Below are 15,443 nucleotides of genomic sequence, written 5' to 3' on the forward strand. Positions count from 1 at the left end.
CTCTGCGATTTTTATTTTTTGCGATATAAACGTAAAAAGACCGCAAATTTTGAAAAAAAATGATATTTTCTACTTTTTGTTATTAGAAAAATCCAATAAACTCAATTTTAGTCATACATTTAGGCCAAAATGTATTCAGCCACATGTCTTTGGTAAAAAAAAAGTCAATAATTGTATATTTATTGGTTTGCGCAAAAGTTGTCACATCTACAAACTAAGGTACGTTTTCTGGAATTTACGCAGCTTTTAGTTTACGACTGCCTATCTCATTTCTTGAGGTGCTAAAATGGCAGGGCAGTACAAAACCCCCCCAAATGACCCCATTTTGGAAAGTAGACCCCCTAAGGAAATTGATAAGAGGCATGTTGAGCCCATTGAATATTTTATTTTTTTGCCTCAAGCGATTGAATAATGACAAAAAAATATATATTTTTTTTTTTTTACACAAAGTTGTCACTAAATGATATATTGCTCACACATGCTATGGGCGTATGTGAAATGACACCCCAAAATAAATTCTGCTGCTTCTCCTGAGTACGGGGATACCACATATGTGGGACTTTTTGGGAGCCTAGCCGCGTACGGGGCCCCGAAAACCAAGCACCGCCTTCAGGCTTTCTAAGGGCGTAAATTTTTGAGTTCACTTCTCACTACCTATTACAGTTTTGAAGGCCATAAAATGCCAAGATGGCACAAAACCCCCACAAATGACCCCATTTTAGAAAGTAGACACCCCAAGCTATTTGCTGAGAGGCATGTTGAGTTCATGGAATATTTTATATTTTGCCACAAGTTGCGGGAAAATTACAAACTTTTTTTTTTTTTTTTTTTTTTTCACAAAGTTGTCACTAAATGATATATTGCTCACACATGCCATGGGCATATGTGAAATGACACCCCAAAATAAATTCTGCTGCTTCTCCTGAGTACGAGGATACCACATATGTGGGACTTTTTGGGAGCCTAGCCGCGTACGGGGCCCCGAAAACCAAGCACCGCCTTCAGGCTTTCTAAGGGCGTAAATTTTTGAGTTCACTTCTCACTACCTATTACAGTTTTGAAGGCCATAAAATGCCAAGATGGCACAAAACACCCACAAATGACCCCATTTTAGAAAGTAGACACCCCAAGCTATTTGCTGAGAGGCATGTTGAGTCCATGGAATATTTTATATTTTGCCACAAGTTGTGGGAAAATTACAAACTTTTTTTTTTTTTTTTTTTTTTCACAAAGTTGTCACTAAATGATATATTGCTCACGCATGCCATGGGCATATGTGAAATGACACCCCAAAATAAATTCTGCTGCTTCTCCTGAGTACGGGGATACCACATATGTGGGACTTTTTGGGAGCCTAGCCGCGTACGGGGCCCTGAAAACCAAGCACCGCCTTCAGGCTTTCTAAGGGCGTTACAGTTTTGAAGGCCATAAAATGCCAAGATGGCACAAACCCCCCCCAAATGACCCCATTTTGGAAAGTAGACACCCCTAAATTTAGGGGTACACTAGTGAGACTAGGTAATAAATGGCGGGTGCCCTGAAACTATAAAAAAATAACTAACCAACCAGCGTCACCTGTAACAGTTATATGGTGATCACTGGTGAAAGGGTTAACTAGGGGGCAATCAGGGGGCTTTATGCGGTAGTATATGGGGGTCCCTGGCGCTATAAAAAGCTGCGGCGAACCTAAATACCTACCTGCCTAACTAGCGTCACCTGTGACACTAATACAGCGATCAGAAAAACGATCGCTTATTAGGCTGGGTTCACACTGGAGCGATGCGGGAACGCCACGAATGCGCGGCGGGTTCCCGCATCACATGCCTCCCGGCGGCAGTTCACACTGCCCTATGCGAACTGCTGGGAGTGTCAGTGAAATGTTACTGACACCCCCAGATCAGTTCGCATATCGCAGTGCGATCTGCAAACTCGGATCGCATGGTGTGAACACCCATGCGATCCGATTCTGCTGCGGGCCAAAAAAAGGGTCCCGTGCGAATTTGCGGCGGGTGCGGCGGGTGCGGCGAATGGCTGAACTCGAATCGCACAGAGATCGGATGTGATTTGCACTGCAGTGCGGTGCGAATCACATCCGTTCTCAAACCGCTGCAATGTGAACCCAGCCTTAGTGACATTGGCGACGGGGGGTGATCACGGGGTTAAACCTTTATTGGGGGGGTTAGGGGGGTACCTTAGAACTAAAGGGGGCTAACCCTAACTGCCCTAACAGTTATTAGTCACAAATGACACCCGCCGGGTGATCAGGGGGTTAAACCTTTATTAGGTAATAAATGGCGGGTGCCCTGAAACTATAAAAAAATAACTAACCAACCAGCGTCACCTGTAACAGTTATATGGTGATCACAGGTGAAAGGGTTAACTAGGGGGCAATCAGGGGGCTTTATGCGGTAGTATATGGGGGTCCCTGGCGCTATAAAAAGCTGCGGCGAACCTAAATACCTACCTGCCTAACTAGCGTCACCTGTGACACTAATACGGCGATCAGAAAAATGATCGCTTATTAGGCTGGGTTCACACTGGAGCGATGCGGAAACGCCGCGAATCCGCGGCGGGTTCCCGCATCGCATGCCTCCCGGCGGCAGTTCACACTGCCCTATGCGAACTGCTGGGAGTGTCAGTGAAATGTTACTGACACCCCCAGATCAGTTCGCATATCGCAGTGCGATCTGCAAACTCGGATCGCATGGTGTGAACACCCATGCGATCCGATTCTGCTGGGGACCAAAAAAAGGGTCCCGTGCGAATTTGCGGCGGGTGCGGCGGGTGTGGCGGGTGCGGCGGGTGCGGCGAATGGCTGAACTCGAATCGCACAGAGATCGGATGTGATTTGCACTGCAGTGCGGTGCGAATCACATTCGTTCTCATAAACCGCTGCAATGTGAACCCAGCCTTAGTGACACTGGCGACGGGGGGTGATCACGGGGTTAAACCTTTATTGGGGGGGGTTAGGGGGGCACATTAGAACTAAAGGGGGCTAACTCTAACTGCCCTAACAGTTATTACAGTCACAAATGACACCAATGCAAAAAAAAAAAAAAAAAAATGACATTGGTGTCACTGTGACTGGGGGGCAGGGGTAATTGGGGGGGTGATCGGGGGGTAAAGGGGGGGTGTGAGTGTGCCTGGCATGTTCTACTGTGTGTGTAGAGTGTTGGTGCAACTCACCGATCCGCTCTCCTCCGTGTCGGAACGAAAAATACCGACACGGAGGAGAGAATACATCACTTCCTCTCCTGTGTTTACATTACAGGAGAGGAAGTGATGTCACCGGGGATTTCCATTCGTCGAGAGCGATCGCGAGGGGGTGGCCATGAATGAATGGCCGCCCCCTCATCCCGGATCGCTCTCGAAGGAATGCCGACCGCCGCAGGCACCGGGGGGGGCCCGATCGGGCCCCCCACCCGCGGGCAGGCAGGGACTTATATATACGCCCATATGCCTGCCCGTGCCATTCTGCCGACGTATATCGTCGTGCGGCGGTCGGCAAGTGGTTAAAATCTGGCCTGTTAGTAGGTCCTGAGGACAGAAGTTGAGAACCACTGCTCTAAAGCTTCCCTTCCAACCCTTCCTCCTTCCCTGCTTCCTCCTTTCTTCCCTGCACCCCCCCCCCCCCCCATTCTCCTTTCCCCCGTCATCCTATTTCCAGATCTGTCACGTGGTCACAATCCAATTTGATATCTAGAGGCCTGCAAAGGTTTGACGAGAATTCCCTGGCTTTAGAGAGCCTTGAGTGGGTAAGTACTCATACTTCCTCCTCTCAGTTCATATGTGTAGAATATGCTATTGTTCATGCTTATGAACTCTCATGAGTGACCCAATCTTGTTTCAAGTTCTGGACCTATTGACCTATTGTAACATGTGACATTGCGGGTTATTTACTAAAGGAAAATCCACTTTGTACTGAAAGTGCACTTGGAAGTAAAGTCGCTGTAGTTCCGAGGGGGACATAAATAAAAATAAAAAACAGCATTTTAGCTTGCACTTGATTAGATGATAAAATCAGCAGAGCTTCCACTCATTTCAGATCTACTCCTTAGATTTAGAGCAACTACACTTGCAGTGCAAAATGGATTTGCCTAAATAACCCCCATTGTCTTCAATCTGCAATTTATTTCACTGTACCGCCTGATTTTGTCTGCTTTCCTGTGGGCTGTAACTTTTTTTTGAACATTTCAATAAACCTCTAGAGTTGGCTATATACCACTGTCCTAGCTGTACTGGCTTTAATGCCACTTGACTTCAGACAATTGTCAGAAAAAGAGTTCTCACCTGCCCTGAGTGGCTGTGAAAGAGAAGAAATGCAGAAATCTGCCAGCTGATTATTCAGAATGATCCCTGTGCTTGGTGAATAAACCATTGCGCCAAATCTAAAGAAAAAAAAGAGGATAGTAGCTCTGATTCACTAAGAAATAACAAATGACCTAATCATACAACATAGTTCATTATGAAATAGCAAAAGAAAAATACCATACAGCAAATTCTTAATTAAAAGCCTGATGAAATGTATACTAAATAATCCCGGCAAAATAATAGCACATACACATGACCGGTTTTCCCGTCGGAATAAACTCTGAAGGTTTTTCCGACGGAGTTCTGGCGGAGTTCCGCTGAAATTGTCTTGCGTACACACGATCACACCAAAGCTCGATCGTTAAGAATGCGGTGACGTACAACACGTATGACGGGACTAGAAAAAGGACGTTCAATAGCCAGTAGCCAATAGCCTCTGTCTCATACATGCTTCAGAGCATGCGTAGTTTCTGGTCCATCGGAACAGCATATGAGCGGTTTTCCCAATAGATATTGGTTCCGTCTGAAATATTAAAAACATGTTCTATTTCTAGGTCCGTCAGAATGTTCGTAAAAAAAAGTCTGATGAGGCATGCACACAATCAGAATATACGATGAAAAGCTTCCGTCTGACTTTTTCTGTCGGACATTCCGCTCGTGTGTATGCGGCATTAGAAGAATGTAGTTGAAACTCTACCACTACATATATGGAAAGTGAAGCATATAACTGGAAATCAATGCATAAGGGATTCTTCAAACTGGCAGAATAAAGATCTTTATACTGATGAAAAAGAGAGGATAGGGTGAGGGCTCATTCACACTACTGTGCTACTTTAGCACGTGCACGTTAATACAGAAGGCACATGATGTAGCTGCTTTGGCAGCGCACTGCTTGTTAATAATATATTTGCATGTTGTGCTGTAACACATTGGTTGGCAAGGTGCTTTGGGGTGCCATTCAGAACAGACCTGAACAAGTGTGTATTGACAAGCATTTGTATACAGTTGCATCTCAAAAAATTGTAATACCATCAAGAAGTTAATTTATTTTAGCAATTCAATTCAAAAAGTGAATCTCATATTTTATATAGATTCATTACACACAGAGTGATATATTTCAAGCATTTCTTTCTTTTAAAGAGGAAGTAAACCCTTGATAAAAATAGTTTCTTCTCCCTCCCCTGCAAAGTTAAGACATAATGTGCTAGTATGTATTGCATCAATCTTCGCCCCTCTTCCTTCTAGGGCCATGGATTCCAGCTCTGTTACTGTTCGGAGCTGCATGACGTCACTCCCACAAATGTGCGTGATGTCATTCCTGCACAGATGCCTGTTTCTTCAGAGCGCATGCGCCAATGACACAGTATACTGTAAATATCTTCTAAATGGTGCGCGTTTAGGAGATATTTACAGTATCTATAGGTAAGCCTTATTCTTACCTATAGGTACAAAGTGTAAAGGGAGGTTTACAACCTCTTTAATGTTGATGATTATAGTTTACAGCTAGTGAAAACTCTAAATTTTGCATTTCAGTAAATTAGAATATTACAATAAAAAAAATATTTTTTAATAGAGAAATGTTGGCTTACTGAAAAGTATACTCATGTACAGTAAAGTATGCACTCAATACTTGGGGATCCTTTTGCATGAATTACTGCATCAATGCGTCGTGGCATGGAGGCAATCAGCCTGTGGCACTGCTGAGGTCTTATGGAAGCTCAGGCTGCTTTGATAGCGGCATTCAGCTCATCCGCATTGTTGGGCTTGGTGTCGCTCATCTTCCTCCTAAAAATACCCCACGGATTCTCTATAGGTTTAGGACAGGCGAGTTTGCAGGCCAATCAAGTACAGTGATACCATAATCATTAAACTGGGTATTGGTACTTTTGGAAGTGTGGACAGGTGCCAAATCCTGCTTGAAAATTAAATCAGAATCTCCATAAAGCTGATCAGCAGAGGGAAGCATGACCTGCTCTAGAATTTCCTGGTAGAGAGCTGTGCTGACTTTAGGCTTGATGAAATAGTGGACCAACGCCAGCAGATAACATGGCTCCCCAAATCATCATTGACTGTTGAAGCTTCATACTGAACCTCATGCAACTTGGATTATGTGCCTCTCCCCTCTTCCTCCAGACTCTATGACCTTGATTTCCAAATTAAATCGAAAATGTACTTTCTTCCTAAAAGAGGACTTTGGACCACTGAGCAACAGTCCGGTCCTTTTTCTCCTTAGCCCAGGTAAGACGCTTCTGACATTGTCTCTGGTTCAGGAGTGGCTTGACACAAGGAATGCAGCAGTTGTAGTCCATGGCCTGGATACATCTGTGTGTGTTGCCTCTTGAAGCACTGACACTAGCCGAAGTCCACTCTTTGTGAATCCCCCCCAAATTCTTGAATGGCCTTTGCTTCACAACCCTCTTGAGTCTGCGCTTATCCCTGTTGCTTGTGCACATTTTTTTACAATAAGTTTTCCTTCCACTCAACTTTCCATTAATATGCTTGGATAGAGCACTCTATCAACAGCCAGCTTCTTAGCAATGACCCTTTGTGACTTACCCTCCTTCTGGAGGATGTCAATGACTGGCTTCTGGACAACTGTCAAGTCATCAGTCTTCCCCATGATTGTGTAATCTACTGACCCAGACCGAGAGACCATTTAAAGGCTCAGGAAACCTTTACAGGTGCTTTGAGTTAATTAGCCGATTCGAGTGTGACACCATGAGTCTACAATTTTGAACTTTTTCACAATATTGAAATTTTCTGAGATACTGAATTTGGGCTTTGCACCAGTTGTAAGCCATAATCATCACAATTAAAAGGAAGAAATGCTTGCAATAGATTACTCTATGTAATGAATCTATATAATATAAGTTTCACTTTTTGAATTGAATTACTGAAATAAATTAAAGATTTTAATGCCATTCTAATTTTTTTAGATGCATCTGTATATATGGTCATTGGCAATTGGTAAGTGCCAACATTTTGGGTGTGTTGGTGGAGGGAAAAAGGTTTCCAACGAGGATAGAGTATATAGAAAATCACTGTGGGGTGACAGGACCTTATACCAGCAGTTGTGGCCTGGGAGCTGGGTGTATGACTTTTTCTATGGGGAGAAAAACATGGTCCAATTGAATAAGATATCTGTTATTATTCTTGAAAGGACAAGCTGTTGATCCTCTCTGATCATCTAGTTTAAACTTTTAACAGCTGACCCTCTGAATGTTTTATGTCATAAAGAGGTACAATGTTTTTATTAAACACTTACATCAACACCTCAAAGAACAAAGCATACTGGGGCAAAAATTGTGCATGAGTAAAAAGGCTAAGGTTTAACAGGCGAGTCTAAATCTTAACAGATATGGTAAAACTTTGAAATGTTATCCCTGTTTTACCATAGCCATTACAAAAGACTATTGATATATTGCAAGAGATTGTTAGCGGTAAGTGACATTTTTACAAGGGCTTAGTAGAAGCTGTCAGCATGTTGCAGAATTCTGAGAGAAACCACTGACATACTGCAAAAAGTGACTAGTGATAGAGGACTATAGGCAACACTTATGGTGCAAGAGACATTTAAAACCACAGATACGCTATATATACGCTATAGGAGATCAAACATAGCAACTGCTATGCTGGAAAAAAGCACTAGAAATACTCTCAAAGATAACTTTGTGACTGGCTTGTACAATTACTAAAGACCACTGACATGATCCCCAAGATGACTAGAGACCACTGGCATGCTATTAAAAATATCTAAAGACCGCTGACACGCTCACAAAGATGACTAGAGATTAGAGAACACTGACATTATATCCAACATTATTGGAGAGCTTTGACTTCCTCTGAAAGTTGACTAGAGTCCATTGCCATGCTGTTAAAAAATACCTAGAGACTGCTGGCACACTCATAAAGATGACTAGAGAACACTGACATTATATCCAGCATGATTAGTGAGCTTTGACTTTCCACCAAAGATGACCAGAGACCACTGACTTGCTGCCTAAGATGAATAGAGACCACTAACATGCTCACAAAAGTGACCAAAGACCAATGACTTACTGCCAAAGATGACTAGAAGCCACTAACTTGCTCCTACATTTGACTGGAGACCACTGATTTGCTCCCAAAAATGACCAGAGACCACTGATATGATCTGAGATATTATTTGAAACAAATTTGGAGAATGTGAACAAGGCCTATAAATAATGATATACAGTATGCAGTAAGGAAGGAGACAGCAGACAGAAAATAGAATTTGCATTTCTTCCCAGACAGCCCAAATACTTTTTTTGTTTTTTGGGGCTGTCTTTGAATTTATAGATGCTTGTCAAATCTGATCTGGAAATTAAATAAAAGGTATTATGCAAATATAATCGTATTGCACATTCAATCATAAATAGTTGCCTTCTTCTCTCCCAAAAAATATATATGCAAATTAAATATTAAATTCTTACACATGATTGATGGAGCTTGTGACAGAAACAGAACTCCCATCTTTGGTAATGACAGAAATATGCGTGGTACCCAATGTTTCTGGATGAATAGAAGACACATTATAGAAACTGAGTGTGTGATCACCAGAGTCATCAATCTTCTCTCTTATGTTCTGTGCAAAGCTTGGTGACAGCAGAGTGTCTAAAAGCTGTAGGAGTGAAGATGAGAAAAGACAGACTGTTATAAACAGAGTAACTCTTTACCAGTTAGTACACATCCTTTTTAATGTAAAAGCTGGGTTTGGTAATGCCGCGTACACACGACCGGACTTTCTGGCAGACTAGGTCCGATGGGATCAGTCCGTCGAACAATCTGATCGTGTTTGGGCTAGTCTGATCGATTTTTATAAAAAAAAAATCAGACGGACCTAGAAATAGAACATGTTTTAAATCTATCTGATGGACTCAAGTCCGACAGACTAAAAATCGGGAAAACCGTTCGACTGTGTGCTAGTCTGACGGACCAAATATGATGCAAGGGCGGCTATTGGCTACTGGCTATTGAACTTCCTTGTTTAGTCCCGTTTACGTCATCACGTTCAAAACAAACTGACTTTTGAACGGACTTAGTCTGGTTGTGTGTGGCCAAGTCCCTTCGTTCAGAAAGTCCATCGGACCTCCGCCAAAAGTCCGTCTGGAAGACCGTCGGACCTAGTCCAGTCGTGTGTACACAGCATGAGAACTGTTTTACCTGTCAAAGATTTTTTCATCTGTCCCTACCTGAGATTTTGTACTGCTCTGCCACACAGCACGGTTCTGTTCTGTGTAGAGAGGAGTAGAGAGGACCTGATCTTTCCCTGCTACAGATTCACTTACACTTACAGATTTCCTCCTTACCCACACCTTGTGACTGGACAGTGAAATAAAAAGCAGCACCCAGATGACCTTCTGTGTCACTCTGCTCATTCCTCCTCCTCCTAGCAACATGCATTTCTGCTTTTCCTTTCCCTTCTCTAAGATCTGTTGTGTAGTAGATTGCAAAAGACTGACATCAAATAAATTAAGATCCTTAAAAAAAAAAAAAAAAAGAAAAAAAAAAAAAAAGAAAAAAAAAAAAAAGATCCTCACACTGCTTGCTTTAACCAATCATACATATATTCTTCTTTAATACATGGACAGGAAAACGTATATAAAATACATGCAAATAGAGCAGTTTAATATAAAAAAAGGTAGAATTGTAACAGTCACAAAGGATTGCTATGACTTGAATGAATAACAGATCAGCCATCCTAAGTTGCACCTGTCACACATGAAAGGAATTGTCATTGGACAGCTAAATGCACCACCTTATAGAATATAGAGAGATCTCAGCAATCTGCAAAATCAGAAGGATCAATGTGACACCTCATTGCTAGTTGACACTATATATGTGTGAGATGGATGGAAAGATGTGTGCAGTGTGGGCACAGCTTTTACTTACACATCTAGGATTGCCACTTTTTCTTTAAGCCAAACGCAAATACTTTAGTGGCGCACACACTATAGGATTGTAACAGACTGGGACATCTTTGGGGACTACAAAGAGAACAGTAATGTGGTCCCCTCATCCTCCTGTTGGGCCCTGTTCCGAGCCACATTCCTGTCTTTATAATGTCGGACAGTCCAGGTTTTAAATCATGTGTCCGGGTTTCAGTTCACCTGAAACCCAGACACATTCAAAACCCACACTGTCTGGGTGAATCCCAAACAGGTGGCAACCCTATACACATCATTCAACCCACTCACCAGACTGTGGCTTTTTGAGAGGCTTACTTGCCCCATGGGGAGGATCTGGGAAAAAAAAAAGGAGTGTGCGAGGTTCTGGAGGAGTGAGCAGAGACTGAGTGAAAGGATGCACCGACTGGGAGCCCTGAGCCTGTGAAAAGAAATGCACAATCTCCAACACAGTTTTCCGCTCTGAGTCTGGAGTCTCCGGTCTTCTGAGAGAATCTATTGGATACATGTGGAATCTTGCTTGCTACTAATCATTCTTTAGACGCATGAAGGCAAAAAACCTTCAGCCTTTAGAACCACTTTAGGTTGTAAAACTATTTAAAAATATATATCTACTACTGAAGCTTTTGGTCAAGCTGTTAGGAATAATTGACCATATACTACATTTCTAAGACACTATTACATCATCTAATCCATATTAATCCCCTCTTCAACTTATTTCATAAATTCAGAATTTATATTTGTTCTCTCTATTGAGCTAATTCTCATGAAGTTACTTCTAAAAAGTTTACATTTTTAACAGAAGATATAAGGAAATAAATAAACAATATTTCATTATTTAAAAATTCCTTCAAAAAGGGCCCCAAATTAAAATTGAAAAGAGATGTATGGACTTTATTTTTTCTGTTAAAGGTTTTAAGGGGGAACCTATGAAAAAAACACACAAAATGTGTGGGGTCCCTCCAAAATTCATATCAGACCCTTATGAGAACATGTAGCCTGGATGGCCAGGAAAGGAAGGGATAAACCCGCACCTCCCCCTCCTCCTGAACCAAACTAGGCCACATGCCCTCAACACAGAGGGGCACCTTGCCAGGGGTACCAAAGCTGCAGGGTCTCCTGGGTGACGTCATTGACCAAATGAGGTTACCTGGGAGACCCTGCCCCATTGTTTACGATTGGCGATGAGGACTGAGACATCAGATTCTCGATGAGGAAGCAGCGGGGAGCAGATTGTAGCCAGTGGGTTTCTCAACAGAGTTTATAGGCTGGGTGTGAATCAAGTGGGGGGGGGGGGCTACATTGTTTTTTTGTTTTTTTTCTCTTTACACATTTACCGCCTTTTTGTTTACATTCACCTGTAAGCCCAATCAACCTAAAAGCTGAATGGGTCAGGTAGGGTTGCATAATGGCTGACAGCATGCTGGCGGCCTCAAGCTCCCCAGCAATCAGTAGCTCTGAGCAGAAGTTGTGGTAATCCTGCTGATAAATGTTTCACTTCCCATTGCAGCTGAAGGTCCAATCTGTGACAAAGTTAAGAAGTCTAATAAAGACAAAATGTATGTGTTAAAACTGAATTCCAGGTATGGATATTTTTCCTTAGTTTCATTGGTTCAGTTCAGACCAATGTACTGTAAGCATGCATATTTCATACCTTGTTGATCCCTGTGTGATCAATGAATGAAAAGCGTTCTCAGAATGGATGAGGTGGAGATTGAGACATTGCTGCCCTACCTCTACACCTTGTCCAAGAGAATGTTTTGCATTGATTGAAGAAATGCAAAGCATTCTCTGAATGGCCCCTACCAAACTACTGTGATTCTCCGTTTCCACAGGGATCACCCAGATATGAAATATGAATTCCATTATTAATCCCAGATGGTCCAATGTAACTATGCAAAAATATCCATACCTGGAATTCAGCTTTACGGACTGCAAAAAAAGGCAACAGCAAAACTTAATGTGTCTCATAAACCCCACTGTGATATCTAAAAGTATAGATTTTAGTTTGTCTAGTATTAAATGCACTGTAATCTTAGGAGTGAAACAAGACATTGCTTTTCAGATGGTGAAACCAGTCAGCAAACTTAACATCTAGTAACTATGTCTTCACCAATTAGATTGACCACTGTCCATTATATATATATTTATAGTTATACCTCTTTTGTGTTACCAGCTGCCAGTCCCTCTGCCAGTTGTATCTTTTGTCCGTTGGCAAATTTAAAGGCTTCAGCAATGTAATGGTAGGTCTGTATCTGTTCTGTCTCATTCTGCACAGAGCTTTCAGAAAAGTGATAACCTGAAAACAGATGCCCTCTGTCAGTTTCTCCAGCTTGAGTTCAAAATAAATTAAAGGGTTTCTCCATCTACAGTTAAAGATTCTTTACCTTCGGCAGAGGATTAACAGAGTATCTGGTTTATTAATTTCTTTCAATTATGTGGCTAGCATAATTGAATAAACTTTCTCTAATCTGTAACAATGCCAACTGCGCCCTTCTGATTTGTAATGTACTATACTAGTGACAGGTGCTGATCTATGTTACACTATGTACCAGGCATTGTTGCACTAACCATTGCTGCACACAGTCTGCAAAAGCAACCCAGATATGATAATAAAACCCTGTGTGTGTGAGCGTGTTGTTAGGATAAATGTATGAAGCATGTTCCCATCGCACTGTAGAGAAGTGGTTCATATGCTTTGGGAGCTCATGGCTTTGCACAGACCCAGCTGGCTCATTGGTTTGTTAGTGACAAACTAGGAAAAACCTTGTAAAACTGACACGTAAAGTGTTACTAAACCCAGTACCCTGCATTCACTATATCTGGTCTCCCACAGTATACAGAACATGGAAATGCAATTAGTTTAGTAAATATAAACTGCTAAATACCTTTTCTAATCAGCAGTATATAGTAATTCTATGACTTCTATCAGTGTCTGGTAAAGCTTGTAGGAGGAGTCTTCATACTGCACTGACCTGTCCTATCAGAATCCGTAACCCCTGACCCTCTGTCTGGACAGTGCAGATTAGCCCTGTGCTGATCACATGCACTCTCCCAATAATAAAAAAAAACTCTCTAGCAATTCACACCAAACTGAGCATGTGCAGCCTGACTGTCTTATTCAGACCTTTTCTGGAGTCATTGGTAGAAGATGAGGATCTGTGCATACAAGATCAGACAGCCTTTTTACACAATGCAGATGATTAACCCCTTAGGTTCCACAGTGAGTATAACAAGCATGCTTTACTTCATATACAGACTGATTTTATTGTTGTAGGTTTAGTAATACTTTAAGCCTAGTACACACAGGACAAATGTCGGGCAACATTAGGCCCGTGTGTACTGCAGCCGGTTCTGACAGAAGCTGGCTGTTCGGACTGCTTCTGTCAAAGGGGCATGACAAAAAAAAGGTCTACTGACCGGTTCCCGATCAGTGCTCTCAGCCATTGGTTTAGAGAGCTAATCAGGAGCCAGTTGGCAGACCTTTCTGGGTTTGCCAACCCAAAAAGAGGGCACGGTCATTCGGCCCCTGTGTACTGCACCCGGTCCAACAGAAGCTGGCTATACTGATGGCTTCTGTCGAAGGGTCATGACCAAAAAAAAGGTCTGCTGACTTGCTACCGATCATCACCCTCAGCCAATGGCTGGGATCTCTGACCAGAGTGTTCTGGCAAGGGGGACATCCCTCTGTCAGAACACAATAGCACAGTAGGGGAGATCACTGTACTGGCATCAGATTGTTAGTACAGTGGCTCCAACCTGAACTGTAGTGTGTACTAGTTTTAGTGTGGGCAAGTTCAATATATCAGAGTAAAGGGTGACAAGGATGTGCAAAAAGCAGTAAATCATGACAACAAAGTTAGATTACTTTAGCTAGATCACTTAACGGGTTTATATATAATATCTGTGAGCTACTGCACTTTTTATTGGCTAAAATCAACAGTTCTATGAACATCTATCTGGCCAGCTTTTTTGTAACAATAGTCCAGGTCAGAGGGAGTGGCATGAAAACTGGGTCCCAGGATCAATAAATCTTAGTTCTGACTAGAACACCTGTAGGTTATTAACAAAAATCTCAACACAACACACTAAAACAGGTTTGGATAATCATACAAAAACTACACTTTATTAATCAATACATTCTAAAATCAAAACCTATTAAAAGCTTGGCCAAGATTGATATACAGTGAGCTATCTAATGCTGACACAATGTACCCTTTAACACATCATATCGTACCCTACATGTATATATGTCCAAAACAAAGAGCTAGAAAGCATAAATGTTCAATGTCCCATGTTTGATGGCCAATTGGTTGTTTTTGATAGACTCCCTTATGAATTTATGGCAGTGGGTGTTATATACTACTGAGTCCATTTGATAGATACCATTATGAAACATGCTGATTGGACATTTATGGATTCTAGCTCTCTTTGTTTTGAACTCACATATAGGGTACAATATATATGATATTTTAAAGGATGCATTGGGGGTTATTTACGAAAGGCAAATCCACTTTGCACTACAAGTGCAAAGTGCCCTTGAAATTGCACTGAAAGTGTACTTGAAAGTGCAGTCGCTGTAGATCCGAGGGGGACATCAAAGAAAAAGAAAAAACAGCATTTCAGCTTGCACGTGAATGGATAATAAAATCAGCGGAACTTCCACTCATTTCAGATCTACCCCTCAGATTTACAGTGACTGCACTTCCAAGTGAATTTTCCTTTTGTAAATAACCCCCATTGTGTCAGCATTAGGTAGCTCATTGATTGTATATCAATCTTGTTCAAGATTTTAATGGTTTTGATTTTAAGATGTATTGATTAATAAAGTGTTGTTTTTATATGATTATAAAAACCTGTTCTGGTGTGTTGTATTGAGATTTGTGTTAATAACCTACTGGGGTTGTAGTCAGAACTAGAATTTTTATTGGAGGTCTATTGCATGTATTGCTCCGGTGACTCCCCTTTGTTTAAAGTGGTTGTAAACCCTTACAAACCACTTTGACCTACAGGTAAGCCTAGATTAAGGCTTACCTGTAGGTCCAAGAAATATCTCCTAAACCTATATGGTTTAGGAGATATTTGCTCGAAGACAGGCACCGCTGTCTACGGCGTGCAGGCGCACTGAGCGCGGCATTTCCAACAATGGAGCTGCCGCGCGTGTCGGCTCCCGTGCGCATGCGCGGGAGTGACGTCATCGCGGCT

The 15,443-nt window shown here is 42.0% G+C and overlaps 1 protein-coding gene across 2 annotated transcripts in view; it reads right to left on the reverse strand.

Moving 5' to 3' along the window:
• GGT5 (gamma-glutamyltransferase 5) overlaps nucleotides 1-15,443 on the reverse strand; it is a 93,633-nt gene that overhangs the window by 20,737 nt on the left and 57,453 nt on the right. For both annotated transcript variants that reach the window (XM_077461554.1, XM_077461555.1), the window contains 3 exons: nucleotides 12,398-12,537; nucleotides 8,766-8,953; nucleotides 4,291-4,388 (listed from right to left, as the gene is read on the reverse strand). In XM_077461554.1, coding sequence (XP_077317680.1) covers nucleotides 4,291-4,388; nucleotides 8,766-8,953; nucleotides 12,398-12,537 — 426 coding nt within the window. The remainder of the gene's footprint in view (nucleotides 1-4,290; nucleotides 4,389-8,765; nucleotides 8,954-12,397; nucleotides 12,538-15,443) is intronic.

This window comes from Lithobates pipiens, unplaced genomic scaffold (genome assembly GCF_037356315.1).
Source record: "Lithobates pipiens isolate NorthernLeopardFrog02 unplaced genomic scaffold, aLitPip1_a1.2 Scaffold_3, whole genome shotgun sequence".
Classification (NCBI taxonomy): domain Eukaryota; kingdom Metazoa; phylum Chordata; class Amphibia; order Anura; family Ranidae; genus Lithobates; species Lithobates pipiens.